This window comes from Nelusetta ayraudi, unplaced genomic scaffold (assembly GCF_046127955.1).
Source record: "Nelusetta ayraudi isolate G7.1 ecotype Tasmania unplaced genomic scaffold, CSIRO-AGI_Nayr_v1 ptg000031l, whole genome shotgun sequence".
In the NCBI taxonomy this organism is placed as follows: Eukaryota; Metazoa; Chordata; class Actinopteri; order Tetraodontiformes; family Monacanthidae; genus Nelusetta; species Nelusetta ayraudi.
In genome coordinates this window covers 1,561,664-1,577,500 of record NW_027466081.1, presented here as the reverse complement: position 1 = coordinate 1,577,500, position 15,837 = coordinate 1,561,664, and the positions used below count along the sequence as shown (strand labels likewise).

At 41.8% G+C, this 15,837-nt stretch overlaps 1 protein-coding gene across 1 annotated transcript in view; it reads left to right on the top strand.

Annotated features, from left to right (window-relative positions):
* itgb5 (integrin, beta 5) overlaps window positions 1–7,107 on the top strand; it is a 29,146-nt gene extending 22,039 nt beyond the window's left edge. The window contains exons 13-17 of the mRNA XM_076030812.1: window positions 304–404; window positions 3,999–4,118; window positions 4,292–4,461; window positions 6,271–6,441; window positions 6,491–7,107. Of these exons, the coding sequence (XP_075886927.1) occupies window positions 304–404; window positions 3,999–4,118; window positions 4,292–4,461; window positions 6,271–6,366 (487 nt within the window). The 3' untranslated portion in view covers window positions 6,367–6,441; window positions 6,491–7,107. The remainder of the gene's footprint in view (window positions 1–303; window positions 405–3,998; window positions 4,119–4,291; window positions 4,462–6,270; window positions 6,442–6,490) is intronic.
* The last annotated feature ends 8,730 nt before the right edge of the window (window positions 7,108–15,837 follow it).

Below are 15,837 nucleotides of genomic sequence, written 5' to 3'. Positions count from 1 at the left end.
TTGGAGAAATTTGCATTTTTGAATACCTTATACATGTTATTTAAGATATGCTTAGCCACACACACACACACGCGCGCATTAGATGTCTGCAGCACACATTTTCAACATCATCCATTGCTAAAGAATGCATTCATCACTTACTCATTCAACTAGTGGCAGTCATTTCTATAGAGCTTTTTGATTGTTAAAAGTAGTGGAATATATATCTGAGATTCTGAATACTTTGTGTGTATTTCTCTTCAAAAGTCCCCAAGTCATGCAACTAAAGGTCACCCCAGCTAATGTCATCCCTCTGTGCTTCAGGGAATGTATCGAGTGTCGGCTGTTCAACTCCGGGCGGCTTGCGGACAATGAGACCTGCCAGCGGCTGTGCAAGGATGAAATCATCACTTTGGAGGTCCTCAGTAAGTTAACAACCGAGTGCACGCGTCACAGACTGACTAGCTGCATGCTAGAAGATCCATCCCAGAACCGGGAAAACACATTTTTCCTCAGATTTTTGTACAGCCGAAGTTCCCAAAAGACAATAAATTTGCCTCAAAGGGCAATGCATTCTGTCACACCTGCTGCCCTCTGATCCTTGAACTGGCTGAGGACAAAGCAGGTAGACGTTCAATAGGTGTCGCACACATAGAGACCAGAACAAGTCGTGGTCATGCTGCAGGAGTAGATCTCAAACCACGTTTGAGTCTTGAAGTTCAGAGGCATGCGAGCTACGAGTCGAGGTGCAGGCTCATAAAGAGCCAGTGTCCTCCAATTATCAAGACAGGTGTAGGGAAGCAGACGCTGATTACGAGGTTCCATCGCAGCAGGTAGACTCGGTATTACAAGCGTGGTTCAGGAACAATGATGATGAGATTGCTTCAAGCTCCACTGAATTTCCACCGCTGTCTGAAGGTACGAAAAAGAAGGAGAGCATAGACACTCCTGGGAGGAGGGAGGGAGGAGGACCCCTCAGAGTGCAGTCGCTGTCCAAGTAGCAAGAAGAGTCGGAGCTAAAGGTCCAGTGTGAAACATATGAGTTGATTTCTGATTTTTATGTTGGTAAAAGCTGGACATACTGCCCGTAAAAACATTGATAAAAGTGTGGAATCACAATACAATTAAAGTAATTTGGTTTTCGTACACTTAGAACGGTTCTTATTTATATATTAGAATATACATAGACAAGGGTTTTTGCTCCCAGTTCGCTGCCATCTCACACCGCCATATTTCTAATGAAGCCTGGTGTGGCCGCAGCAGCTTAGACCTAGCAGTTTAACTCAACTGTGGGCCAGCCTGTGCTAGCAATGACTGGAAGCTGTTATCAGAAGTGAAGGTTTTAAATCTCCTCTTCAGTGCGGAGGAGGGTGTTTTCCCCGTGGATGAGAATTGGTAGCTGCTCCCACAACAGAGGGAAGGCACTGGCTCCCAAACTGCCCTTAGCAACTCTCGGGACTGCCACCAGCAAGCCTGCATTTGAGTGATAATGCGCAGCGGTGAGTAGGATAAGGTACTCGTCTTTCCCTGAGAGCCAGTGTAGCAAAACTAGGACAGGAGAAATATGGTCTCTTCTTCTTGTTTCAGTCAGAACATCAGCAGCAGAATCCTGGATCGGCTGATAGTCTTTCCAGTCTAGGGCAGCCTCACAGTTAGGAGTCCCCGTTGGTTTTTATCATCGATGAATTGACCACTTGTCCTTTATTGGTGAAGTTGTAATGCCTGTCAGACTCCAACCAAAGCTTGGCGTCCGACTATTGGTTGTCCTTAAAGTCTAGACGTCGATAAATTGTCATTCTTTAACTTGTATAATTGGTCTTATGTATATTATGTATATGCACGCAGAGTTCATTTACTTGTAATTAACTGTTATTGGAAGAGTTAGATAGTTTGTTTTTTTTCATTATTTCAGTTTATTTTTCCTAAGCTTGTGGGGGTTTCTTTTCGGGGTTTTTTTTTGTGCATCAGCCAGCAGTGGTTTTGAGCGCAACTCATTTGCATTCACGCTTATGTAATTCATTTGCAGTCTGCACACGGAGGTGTGAATGTTTCCTCCTTTGGCTGCAGCCAAGGAGGCTCGGGGCCGTCAAGGAGCCCACTGTTGCTCCCGCTGCTCGTTAGGGAGACTTAATAACAATGTGAAACCTCTGAATATCTTTGGCAAGGCAGAGCTTGAGACCAGACAGCTCAGTTTAGGATGTTGAGCGAATGTTTTTTTTTTTTTTTAAATTAATGACACAGGATCTTTGGGTGGGTGGACCAGACGGAGGGACAGGAAGCAATAGAAGAGAGGAAAGGGGACATAGGAGAGGTAATGCGGACAGTAAGGAAGCGCATTGCTGCCACCCTAGAAAAAGAACAGGGCTCGGTATCACATTATAACGTGATCGTTTTCCTGTTATAACATTAAACTATCCCGTTATTTCGTGATCATTTTCACCTTCTACCGTGATACTAAGCCCTGTTTTTATCTAGCGTGGCAGCATTTCACGTGGGCAGTAGAGGAATTTAAGATTCAAGCTGGGCACGGCTACAGATGTCCACGTGAAATTTGGTGATCGTTGATCGCTGTTTTCCCACATTAAGCTTACCAAGTCTTTTCTTCATAATGAGCGCCTATGGAGAGGGAAAGGCTCAACATGGACAGTATCCTTAAGACAGGAAGTGGATTTCGGAGTGGTGGAAGTGGGCATGAATAGAGACGTCGGCACGAAATTTGGCAAAGATCGATGGCTGTTTTTCAGTCATTAAGCTGAGTTAAGCTTTTTTACGTAGAGCACATTTTCCATGTAAGGAGGACAAAGAGATAAACGTGAAACGGGAGGCGAAGGGACGGCAAAGTTAGAGAACAGAGTTGGGATTGTTGTCTAAACGCTCTTCCTCGGGAGTTGAGATGAAAGTAGCCTGATACGGAAACTGCGCTAACGAGAGGGGTCTGTTTGCCTCGTCAGGCAAGAGGCCTGTAGGAGTGGGGCCAAAGCTGCAGACACCACATTATCACGTAAAAAAAAAAACGTGATAGTTTCGAGTTATAAGGTGAAAATGATCAGGAAATAAGGTGAGAATAGTACTTCTTAAGCTCCCTCCGTGCGCCAATGTTGGTTTGGCAAATTGCTGTTGTGATGTAGTTACTTTTTCCCCATGTGCCAAATCTGATTGGAATAACATATCCACTCTATATTGCAGACACTCGCTGTAAAACTCTGTGTCTTGGTCACAGTTCTGCATTGTTCATTTCTAGGGTAACTAAGATCTGATTAGTCTTTCTATTCAGATCTCGACAACATTAGCAAAGCGGCAACCTTCATTCCACCTTTGGACGTCGGAGGCATCACAGTAAAAGGTCTCGCAGTTCAGTTGAAGAGGTGAACGTTGGTTGGACTGGAGAATGACTGGAAGTCTGGAGAGTCGGTGGACGTCTTTATTGCTCGGACAAAAGTGACAGTTGGCCTGACGGACTGTCAGGAGCGTCGAGTCCTGACCCACATGGCTGCCGCCCCAGACATTACATGTTTCATAGCGTTGCCTAATAGTAGCACCATCTGACTGGCCGTAATGGAGACCACATGTGCATTCCAGGTCATTTGTGCAGGAAGCAGAAGAAGAGGGGGCGGATGAGTGTGGCTTGTGACCTCATTCTAACCCTCGTTAAATTTTTAACATATTTAGGTGATGAAAGTAAAAAAAAATTAATAAAAAAAAAGTCTTCATTTATGTCTTTATCGTAAATATGTTTGTTTTTTGCTTTGTCCTTGGTGGCCGCCCCTTTATTTGGACTGTGATTTAGTTACTTAATGGATTATGTGGACGATGATGATGATGATGAAGATGATGATGTTCCTGCGGCACATTGCCCGTGATAATTCTAATCATACCAGCGTCTGGTTAAAAAGCCAAAGCATTGCGATGCCTTATTTGGGATGTTCCTGTTTCTCCGACTGAATTCTTGATGCGCTCGCTCTCTCTTTCTTTCTGTTCCTCTCTTTTTTTTTTCCCCAATTCCGCCAATTTACTCTCAGAAACCGATGTCCCCGGTGCCGTGCTTTGTCTCTATAAGACGGACAATGATTGTTTCATGAAGTTCACGTACTCCGAGCACGCCAGCGGAAAATCAGTCCTCACCGCTCTTAAAGAACCAGGTCAGTGGGCAACCAACCTTTTCATGTTGCACCCATATTGTTCTCAACTGAAGTTTTTTTTGCCCCCCCCCCCCCCCCCACTTCCTCATCTTGGCTGCTATTTTTTACTACGAAGACGCCCTGTCCAAACCAGCATTTCTAACTGAGCGTTCTTGCCCTCTCCAACGTTCCAGAGTGCGGAGGCGGTGGGCCCGACACTCGCACGGTGCTGCTGGCAGTGGTTGGCAGCATCCTGCTCATTGGCGTCGTGTTGCTCGCTGTCTGGAAGATGGTCATCACCGTTCATGACCGGCGGGAGTTTGCACGCTTCCAGAGTGCACGCACACGAGCTCGATATGAGATGGTAAGTCCAGCAAGAAATGTGTGTGTATATATATATATATATATATATATATATATATATATATATATATATATATATATATACATATATATATATATATATATATATATATACATATATTTTTTATTTTTTATTTTTATTTTTTTTTTAATTCAAAGTGGCATGGCCAAGAAGAGTGCAGTTGATTTGATGAGATAAGATAAGATAATCCTTTATTAGTCCCACAGGGGGGAAATTTCCAGCATTACAGCAGCAAAAAGTGGACCGCAAACAAGTAATACTGTATATAAAGTATGTGTGAGTTGTTAAATAGCAAAAGTACAACAGAAAATATATGCAATTTAAAATTTAAAATATGAACATGTTCAGCTGAGTAGCGAGAATTGCTGAATCTCCAACTCAATGTTTTTTTTTGTCCCCTTAGCACATAACTGCAACAAAATGATAGTGTTAGCGTTTTTTAAGTAAACGATACTATATTACATATATTACATTTACAATGTAAATATCTTAAACACTAAATTTATTCAGACATCGTGCGAAGATGAGCAGGGGGTTTACCTTTACTTTGAAAAGCTAACTTTTATGGCTGAGGTGCCATCGGATGAACAAAGTAGAAAGTCAATGATGGTTGAATGAAACGAAAGATGCTTTTCGCTCACGTATGCAGTAGATGTGTGCTATTGAATTTTATAACAGTGTTAAGTTATGTTAAGTTAGCAGTTGAGTTTGCTGTCGGCCTATCAGCTGTTTTGAAGTGGGCTTCAGGGGAAACAGCTTTTTGAGTGTTTTTTAATGTCTGCATAATTCCACTAAGCCCTCTGTGGGCTCTACATCAGCAGCAAACCCAAAGAGTAAAGTTACTGGTACTGTGTTAAGTATTTCCTCTATTTAGCACAATCCACACCATGTTCACAGGTTTACACATTTCTAATACGTGCAAGTCCAATTCCTCTGATCCAAACATTGTTGACTTCCAACCCAAAAACCACACTCAAATGCCAAGAAATCAAAATCTTCAGTCAGCTTTAAGGGATCCGTACCCATGTCATGTTTTTCACATCTTTTTTCACTGGAGAAATTCATCGTCCAGTAAACTCTGTGTATCTCCAGTAAGCATTTCTAGCCCTCTGTTTAGGGCCAACTGCGAAAAGTCCTAAGTTTATCTCCAAGAACAGGTGTTTTGCTGGACCTCGTATTTGTTTCAAAGGGTTCAATAACGCGGTCTCCTCGCCCCCCCCCCCCAGTCCTCCACTGCCCCAGAGGGCGGAACTGAACACCTGGCAGGGGTGTCGCCGCTAAGATGGAAGTATCAGTTTGCTTTATGACATCACAAAGGGCTAATTTCCCACTGAGTCAAGCAAGTAAAGCATGGGTTTTTACTCATTTCGGAGCACTTCACTGACACGCGAGAGTTCCCACCGACTTCCCTTCCCTTCAATTCAATAATTTCAATTATTGATTCACTAGACATGACAGAAAGTGTTTTAATTTTTGTGGAATAAATTTGGGTCGCGACTTCATTATAAGGGAAAAAAAAAAATGTGTTTCCTGAGACCCCACCAGTAGAGAACCACTGGTCTCAGGTGGTTTTGGGAGCGTCGTTGCAAAGGTTTAAATGGTAAAATGCTGACTCATGATGAACGTTTTTCAATTAGATTTTTATTACTGCTCATTGTTTTGTTTTTTTTGTCAGCTTTTTGACAAGCCAGTTCATTAACGATGAGTCAAATTGATGGATGGAAGAACTGAATTAGTCACTAATCCTCCTGTGCCCTTTTTCTCTCCTCCCCTTCACGTCGCCCGCAGGCCTCCAACCCCCTGTACAAGCAGCCCGTCTCCACCCACGACTCGGAGACAGATTTCGACATGTTCGGGAAGTCCTACAACGGGGGGTTGCACTGATCCCACCGCAACCGGACACGGCGGGACCGGTCCAGCTAGCACGTCGCATCCCACGAGGGCGAGAGCAGCGCGGGGGTGTGGGGGGGTGTGTGTGTGTGTGTGGGGGGGGGGCACTGAAGAACAGAACGGACGCGAGTCTACGGCAGACCGCGTCTCAGGAGAGAATCCTTGACCTTTATCGCTTAACGCAGGAGTTTCCAGTCTGCCGGTGACGCCCCCACGCCTGATCTGTTTAGTATTTTGTTGTTGTTGTTGTTGTCTTTCTTTCCTTTTGGTTCGGTGTAAGCGGTGACGGTCAGCAAAGCATGGACTTCCTGGTCTTGATTAGATGGTTAGCGTAGAGTTAGGAGTGAGTTATCTGCACACAAAAAAAAACACTTTCATAAGAAAACATTTCCAGCGCGTTCCTTTTTGCACAGGCAGATTTGTAGCCTATATTTGTATATTTTTTATAAACACTTAAAACTGCCTGACCTTTTTTTTTTTATGTCACTGCACACAGGAGAAGTGTTGACAAATAGTCATTTTTTTGGGGGGGAATTTACAGAATTTCTAATAAAGCGTTTTGTGGTACTGCAATCAAGAAGCGCATTCAAACTTTGAGCCCGGTTTTGGAATTCGCAGAATTTATAACCAGACTTTTTGAGGTGCTAGTTCGAGAGGTACATTTATAACTTCAATCCTGACTTCTTTTTTTTTATATGCGTGCGCACAAACAATAATAATAATAATGATAATAATGTAATAACGTCATCAGCAGCGCAATGGAGATTGTGGTTGATTTCAAAAGGAGGTATGATAACAGACCGAGATTTTACAGTACAAAGCGGTTGGAGCAATAATTTTTTTTTTTTTTTTCACAGGGTCAAGTGATTCAGTCACACGTGCTCCCACGCATCCTTGTAGAAATGAATATACAAACAAAAACATTGTTCAGTGAATCTGTGCCATTTGTGTGAACTGTTTGGAAGCACTTTCCGAGAGAAACCGCAACTTGTTCAACTCCAAATTTGTGCGCAGGATCGATTGTTTGCTGGCATTATTCATCCGAGCACTCCACGAGTCATATAAGGCAGAGTGCAATCCCGGGCTGTGTTATTTCAATGATTATTAAATCTGTTAATGACTATTAAATCAACTGATTTTTCACTTGATTCCATTTTAATGAAAGCTTGTCTGAGGAAAAGGACGTCAGGGACCGAAGTAAGGGATTCTAGGAGGAGTGGCAGACGTTCATTGTTAACGTTGCCGATTGTAGTGCTCATCATTTTCTTTTTTTTTTTCTTTTTTTTTTTTTTTAACAATAATAATAATAACAATCAATGATATTGCTTTGTCTGATTGAAATGATTATTTGCTGTGTTCATCAACCTTCAAACTTCAGCGACGTATCAAAAAGTGTGTACCTCTCATAGATGACTGAAATACACCCCAGTTCAATTTTACGTCACCATCATCTTATTTATAGTTGGGTTGAATTACACAAGCGGACGACTTCTCGATGTGCCAAATTATAAATAGTTTTGTCGCCAAGCTCTATTTAAAAGATACCTTTGACATTCGTTCAGTTTTTTTTTTTTTTTGTGGAACGTAATTGACAGCAACATACGAAACTGAAAAAAAAACACGGCTTTAAGTTTGACTCTGTGCCGAGGTGGAGTAACTGTCTGTTGTCTCCCCTCATTCAATCATACTTATGGGAGGTGGTTTGCTGAAGTTAATGTTTGATCTTTCTGCCCCCCAAAAACTCAACTTTTTTTAAATTGCAAACAATGGTCTGGAGATTTCCTGTTTTTTTTTTTTTTTTTTTACTTCATAGTTTATTTTCGAGCAATTCAATTCTGACGGTTGGTCTACCAACCAACCGTGAGAATTGAATCGCTTGACATTCTAAGACACCTTAGTTCATCCAGTCATTGCAGTAGTTTATCCGGTATTCTTATCAGTTGTGATACGTTCCGCTGAAAACTGTGATGGTCTCTGTGTGTTTGTGGCCTTTTTTTTTTTTCGTAACAATGATGGTGTCAGTGCTTTGAACTCCGGGGTGGTGTTGTGCATGTAAACAATATGACTCGAGTTCTACATACGGTGCGAAAAGACCCGAGGCTGTTTTGACTCTTCGGCTGCAGGTTTTGCTGCAATTTTAAAGAAACTCACACGTTTTTTTTCTATCAAAGTGTCATCTAAAAGCAAGTTGTGGATATTTTTTACATTGGTGAATTACTCACACATGGACTCACGCTGCTCTGTATCTGTCATCCTGCACTTAGTGCAAACTTTATAAATATGCTTGTGTCAAAGGCGCCGGGTGAGTTGACTTTGGCTTTGTCGCGTATTCCTTCTTTATTGTGTGAGTGTGTGTCTTAAGTGTGGGTGTGTACACAGTTGAAATTCTCCAACACTGATCTTATATTTGCAATAAGGCTGCAGGTCATTTGCATCCAAGTGAGACCTTCTCCCAAATATGTAATAACTGAGGACCTGCATGCAGTGACACAGCCTGTTTTGTGCATTATGCGTTCATTTCACATCAAGGTTCTAAATATTTTGTGTGGTCAAAGTGATTGAGCAGATTCATTTTTTCATCCAATACGGTAGCCAAGCGATCCTTCTCCACCACACTGACACTGAGACTGAGAGGTCAGATCTTCAGATTCACTTTTGATTTGCCACTTAGATGCACCGTTGAGGTGCGTGCATGTGAAAAACTTGTGCACGGGAGGTTCACTACAATAAGAAGAAAAAGACATGATGGAATTAAACGGTAAAACCCTGAGACCCACTCGCCATGAGACGCTAACAAGTCAGTCAAAGGCCATATATCTCTCAAGCTCACCTGTATATGTTCATTCATTCATTCATTTTCCATACCCGCACTTAGTCCCGAGCTCAGGGTCACAGGGGTCTGCTGGAGCCTCTCCCAGCTGTCTTAGGGCGAAGGCAGGGTGACACCCTGGACAAGCCGCCAGTTCATCGCAGGGCCACATAGACACAGACAACCATTCACACTCACAAGCACACCTCAGGACAATTTAGAGTGTTCAATTGACCTCACGTGCATGTTTTTGGACTGTTGGAGGAAGCCGGAGAACCCGGAGAGAACCCACGCAGACACAGGGAGAACATGCAAACTCCACACAGAAAGGTCCCAGGCCCGGAATTGAACCCACGACCTTGTTGCCGTGAGGCGGCAGCGCTAACCACTGCGCCACCGTGTCGCCACCTGTATATGTATGCATGAAAAATAGCCTTTTGAAAGTACACAGGCCAAGTGTTTGATTTTGTTTCTAGCATTTACAGCTACAGTGGCAGCCTACTGCAAAATGAGTGTACGCAAAGTATTGGATATAGGCCCTATTACATTGATCATTTAGTCATATGACGTGTGCATGGGTGTGTAATGGAGCAATAATAACATGCAGCTGTCACATATTCCCATGGCTCACCGTTCGGTGCGCTGTGGTCCACCTCCTCCTTCTGGCAGACAACAGAAGAGAAGGTGGGGACAATTATCCCAACTTCTGAGGAAAAAAGAGATGAAAGCCAAAATTCTGAGGACAAACATTTTTTTTTTTTTGTGCCGTGTTTGCGCAGACTTTCAGACTGAAGTTGTGTCGATGTTATAATACCACATGCAAAGATAAATGCCCTCACCTTTTAAGTAGTAAAAAAATAAATGGCTGTTTGTAACATATCTTAACAATTCATACTGAGTGTGATAGAAAGTTGGGTAACTCCAAACAAGGTTTTGACTTTGTTCTGTGCTTTTCAATGTGTCAAACACGGTATAATGCTCACAATTGTGGATAAAGTTGGCCAGACTACTTTTCACTATTGGCAAGGTGTGATTTCATATTACTGGAGAATCTTCAATCCCAAAGTAAAGGTGTTGGGTGTTAAGCTGTGCAAGTGCAAAGCCCATGCTACATTCAGAACTCTGTGAGTTTTAAGCAGATTGATGAGTGCAACGATCTTTGCTGTTTTAATTGTTTTGTTTTTTTTTACACAGAGGCTTTAATTTTGAAGTTTATAATGATTTATGAAACGTTTAGAAGGTATTGGCCGACGAACATGGAGTTCTTCACATCATTTCTAAAACCTGCATTTTGCGTCTTTCTTCTTGCTAGCTGCCAGTCAGTTCTGGCGTTGTGCAGACAGCGCAGGCAAACACAAATTGAATGGCTGTCGTCATTTTATTATGGGAGGGGTCGCTGGCCACTGTAAACATGCCATGCGCCAATTGGCCGCATGTGACAACATGACGGCGCCCTTTCGGTGATGACACCGGGATGTTCTGTTCGAATGCTTTTCGTTCATATCCTTTGATGGAGAAATTTCCCCAGTGGGTCCACAGTCTCATGATGAATAGGGTGAAAGTCTGACATGTTTGAAGTACACAGGCCTCAAGGCCAAAAGGATTTTCCCAAAGGTCGTCTGTGTTTATGGGGAATTGATCATAATTTAGGAAGACGCCATAAAACTGTTATTAATAAGGGGTAAGCCTGAGGTTCTCCTTCACCTTGAGGTTGTTGTTGGATTTTTATTTTTTTTTAAGTCGTAATACTCTTAACCGCACAATGACCTTGTGCGTGATAACTGATTATCAGTGATGGATTGAGTGAATGGACCTAGTTTACAGTTAGTATTGTGCATGGAGACAGACTTGTATGTACAAGAACCTACTTACACTTGATCTTTTTGACACACATTCTTGAAGGGACAGGTTAGGGTCTGAAAGGCAATTACAAACATGCCTTTGCATTGTAGTTCCCCTCCCCGCCTGTGTCTGCTGCATTATATATTTAACTGGCAGGTATTGCTTCCTGCCGTGTCTTTTTCCTGTTGTCATTTTCAGTGCATTTCGCCCAGTTTCTCGCTGAGTCCAACAGCTCTCATCTGTGAGACAACAGCAGAGCACGGCACACCGTTAAGAAGTGCAAATTATTGCCGCCAAGGTTTTTCCGCGATATTTCAACAGCTGTTTTCTGCTGCCATCTAGTGGCAGCAAATGGCGTGCACCGCTTTCACGCACCCCAGGGCATATTCTTGGTAAAAGCGTAAAAAGCAGGAAAATGCTGCAATGGGTTGTTTGACTTTGACATCAGCAGTGTTTAAAATCACCCAGTGAACAAAAGTAAGACGTACATTTTGTCTGTCTACACTGATCTTTCTAATAATGTTAACATTTCCTCCGACCTACTGTTTTAGATTTTACAACAGCAGAAGTCGGGCATAGAAAATGGATGGACAGAAAGTTTGTTTTCACTACTCAATTTGCATGCTTATCGTGTTTGTTCTTGTTTACTATGCCCCAAAGAACCCAACAGCACCCCCTTTGTTGTTGCATCGATCATTCAATTGCGATACCGAGGTTTGTGCTTCAGTTTACTCACATTGGGTGGCGCCAGAATATCAGCGTTAGGAATATGCATCTTCCTGTGCTTGGACGATGGATGCAGCCACTGCAGCTGTAACTTTTAGCAACCTAATTGCAATGTTACTTTTGGAGTGAAGTCTTACTTCAAAGACAGACATCGAGTATTAGATGAGCCGAAATTGATAGGGCTTTTAAAAGGACTGGACTATTAATTTCTATATGGACAGCAGCAAAAAAAAAAAAAAGTCCACAATTATACTTTTAAGTCTATTTAAATGTTAAATAATTCTTGGGATGATTTCATACATACACACCCACACACACACACATGTATATATATATATATATATATATATATATATATATATATATATGTATATGTATATATATATATATATATATATATATATATATATATATATATATATATGTATACATATATATACGTATGTATATATGTGCATATATACATACGTATATATGTACATACGTATGTATGTATATATATATATATATATATATATATATATATGTACATACGTATGTATATATATATATATATATATATATATATATATATATATATATATATATATATATATATATATATATATATGTGTGTGTCAGGTCATTGCTCATTACCGCATGCATCTGAGATGGACTTTCCAGACCTGCCTTTGAAACGGAGGTTTAAGCAGTTCCAGATTATTTCCATATGTGTGTGTGTGTGTTGTTTTTTTCCTGGGTGTGCAAAGTGCTTTGAGATGCCTTTGGATGTGATTTAGGGCTGCAACAAATTAAAAGTTGATTGATTGATTGATTGATTGATTTATTGATTTCATAAGAGTGCAGGTAGGAGAATACAGGTGGACCACAAGCAATGCAATCTAAAAGAGAGCAAGATTCAAGATCCAAGGCACTTTTTTTTTACTTTGCTATTTGTCGTAAAAAAATTCATGTCATTCCTGCATGAAAGAAAGATCAGGGAGTGCAAGGTTTGCGAGAGGCGAGCCAGACAACATAGGAAGGTGTTGTGTGGGATGGCGGGTGGTGAGGAAGATGAAGAGGACAAGCTAAAGGAGGTGAAAGCTGAAAAAGGAAGTGTGCCATGTGCTTTTCAAGGAGGAGTTCAGACAAGTTCTGGGTGGTCAGGAGGTACTTCCAGATGGTGAAGTGGAAAGCAGATACGGACACTTGGTGATTGAATGAGGAAGTACAGGAGTGTATACAGGGAAACGGGTTAGCTAAGAAGATGTGGGCCAATGAAAAGACTGCAGGGAGCAGGCAGGAGACCACTGAGATGCATCATGAGGTTAAGGTGGGCGGTGGTGAAGGCCAAAATAAATGTGCATAATCATTTGTATGCTAGGTTGGACTGTAAAGAGGGAGAGATGGTTGGCTGTGGAGAGAGATAGAGGATGAAAAGGACATGCGGGGGGGGGGTCAGTTTGAGGATCACCAGTGGAAGGTGAACATGTCTTCCAACACAGCTGTAAGTGTGTGTTCTGTGCGGTTTCGCTGCTGCGCCGCTATAGCAGGGCTCTCGCAAAGGAGATGCAATAGAAAAACAGGCATTTTGTGATAGCTTCCTTTACCTTCTAGTCTAGAGAGCTGCAATGTCCTCTGAGATAGGTGTTGACACCCTCTCCCCACCTCGCCCCTTAAATCTCAGTTTCAGTTGGTTTTCTGTGGATTGTTCAAGGCTCTTTAAGACGCCTTTGGTTGTGATTGATTGAAATAATTGGAGGCCGGTGATCCACTTTTGTCGTCCCGGAATCTACGACAAGCGCTTTGGTTTTCGTGTTTCTTGTCTGATTGTGCAACACAATGTTTGGCACTAAAAGTGGCCATAGTTCGAAGGTTAAGTGTGTAATATTTGGAGACTTTGAAGAAGAAACAGCGACATCGAGTGCTTCCATTTCAGATTGCTGCGTCTTTCACTCTCCAAAACCTGGATAACGAATCCACGTTCTTTCTTCTTCATTCGGAGACGCAACCAGTCACCCTAATAATGAAACGCACTGTCAGATGGGCAGGATTGTCCACACCGGGCTTCCTTAGAAATATGGTAGCGCAAGACGGCAGCTAAATGGGAGCAAGACCCTTGATCTGTGTGTGTATTCTTATATGTACTGTATAAGAACTGGTTCTACGGTTCGGAAAAACCAAATTACTTTTATTGTACTCCGAGTATACACTTTTATTAATGTATTTATGGGCAATATATATCTAAAAATCATTATTTAAGCCAAATATGACAAAATGGACATTTAATATTAAATGTAGTTTTCGCCAAAACACTTTCTGAAATGGGCCCCTGCTCAACTTGGAGAGATCAACAGAAGAGATTTGGAAGCATCATGCACAGTCAAGGAGCGTTTGGTGGGTGGTGGGGGGAGGGCGAGTAAAGTGAGTTTTATGGAATGGGTGTAATTTAATTGCATGTGTCATAGACCACCAGAGTGAGGAAAATCCCAACTCCCCTTCACTCTGACTTACTTACTCTGCTGCCAAGAAGTTACATCACCTCAGTTGGGCAACACAGCTGTGGAAGTTAAATTATATTAAATGCCTGTAAAACAATGAACCAATTTTTTTTCGGGGATGTTTATCTTAATTACTTCACGCTAACTGCACTCATGGAAGTTGGGTTGCAATCGGATTTACTTAATGTTTAGCCTCAACGTTCGCACTAGCCTGCTCCATAAGTATATTTGTCATGAAGACTCTGGGTGTGAACAGCGGTTATTACTTTCAGTTCCTGTTACTGCAACTAAAGTGTTCCAGTTACTTCTTTCAAAAAAAAAAAAAAAAAGAAAAAGACATACAAGCAGATCAAATAACTCATCTGTGTACAATTACAGGCAATTACAGTACAATTTCTTTTGGGTTTTGCTAAATAATGTTTTGACTGTAGTTTGAATAGATACTTTTCTTTCTGGTGCTATGCCTGTGCCACTGTGAATCCATTCTAATGTGATGAACAAAAGTTTGCTCATTTAGGGCCCTATGACCCGTCCATACGCAGTGTGTTAACAGTGGCGAACCATGAGCTTCACCATGGGCTCAAGTAGAGGAGAGAAAATATATTAAATGAGATTAATGATTTCCATTTTTTTGGGGTCGATAACCTTTGTAGGCGTCATCTGAAGGTGTAGAAGTCCCTGAGGGTTCCATATTAATGACGGTATCCTCTGGGACATCCATGACTGCTGGGCCCATAGAAGCGTTCATGTTTCTCCTCCTTGAAAGTCAGCAAGACCACTTGAACAAACCTACACCTTGGCAATATTTTAAAAGTTACAAGTGCCAGTGTACCATAATATAATAATTTGATGTACTTAAACACTGAAACACAACAACAACAACAAAACAAATTCTTCTGAAGTCTAACATATGTACTTTTCTGTTGCAATATCTTTTGGTTAGATTGTATGAATTTTCTTCCTCTTTTTTTTTTTTCAAGATTTGTACCAAGTGTTGATTTAAGTGTCACAAAGCCACAGACTGGTCATGATGACGGATCTGGGAGTCATGATGATTCGCCCGTTAAGGTACAGTGAGTCAGGTCATTGCTCATTACCGCATGCATCTGAGATGGACTTTCCAGACCTGCCTTTGAAACGGAGGTTTAAGCAGTTCCAGATTATTTCCATACACATCTGGAAGCAACTCAGGACAATTTGACCTGGCAACCATTGATGAAATCATGTGCATGTATATTCTTCACCTAGTTAACGCAGTAGTTCGCCAAGATTGGGGCGTTTAAAATCTACTGTAACAGCTCTAAACATCTCGTCTGTAATTTTGAACATATTATTTTCAAGGACTAAGTATCAAATGCCATATTACTCAATGTCTGGGTCCTCGTAATGCCGGTGCCACGCTGATAAATGCAAAGGGTTGCGTCAACAAGGCCATCCCGTGTAAAAGCAATCGAGGATTTTCCTAACAATGAAGCACAATACGAGGTATCTTGCCTCAACTAAATCTGCATCTGTTTTCTGAGCAGCTTGCGTGTATTTATGACCCGGCTGCGCAACAGTGCTGAATGCTGAAAGGAATCCGTGAGGGAGATTCTCAGAAGGCCCCCA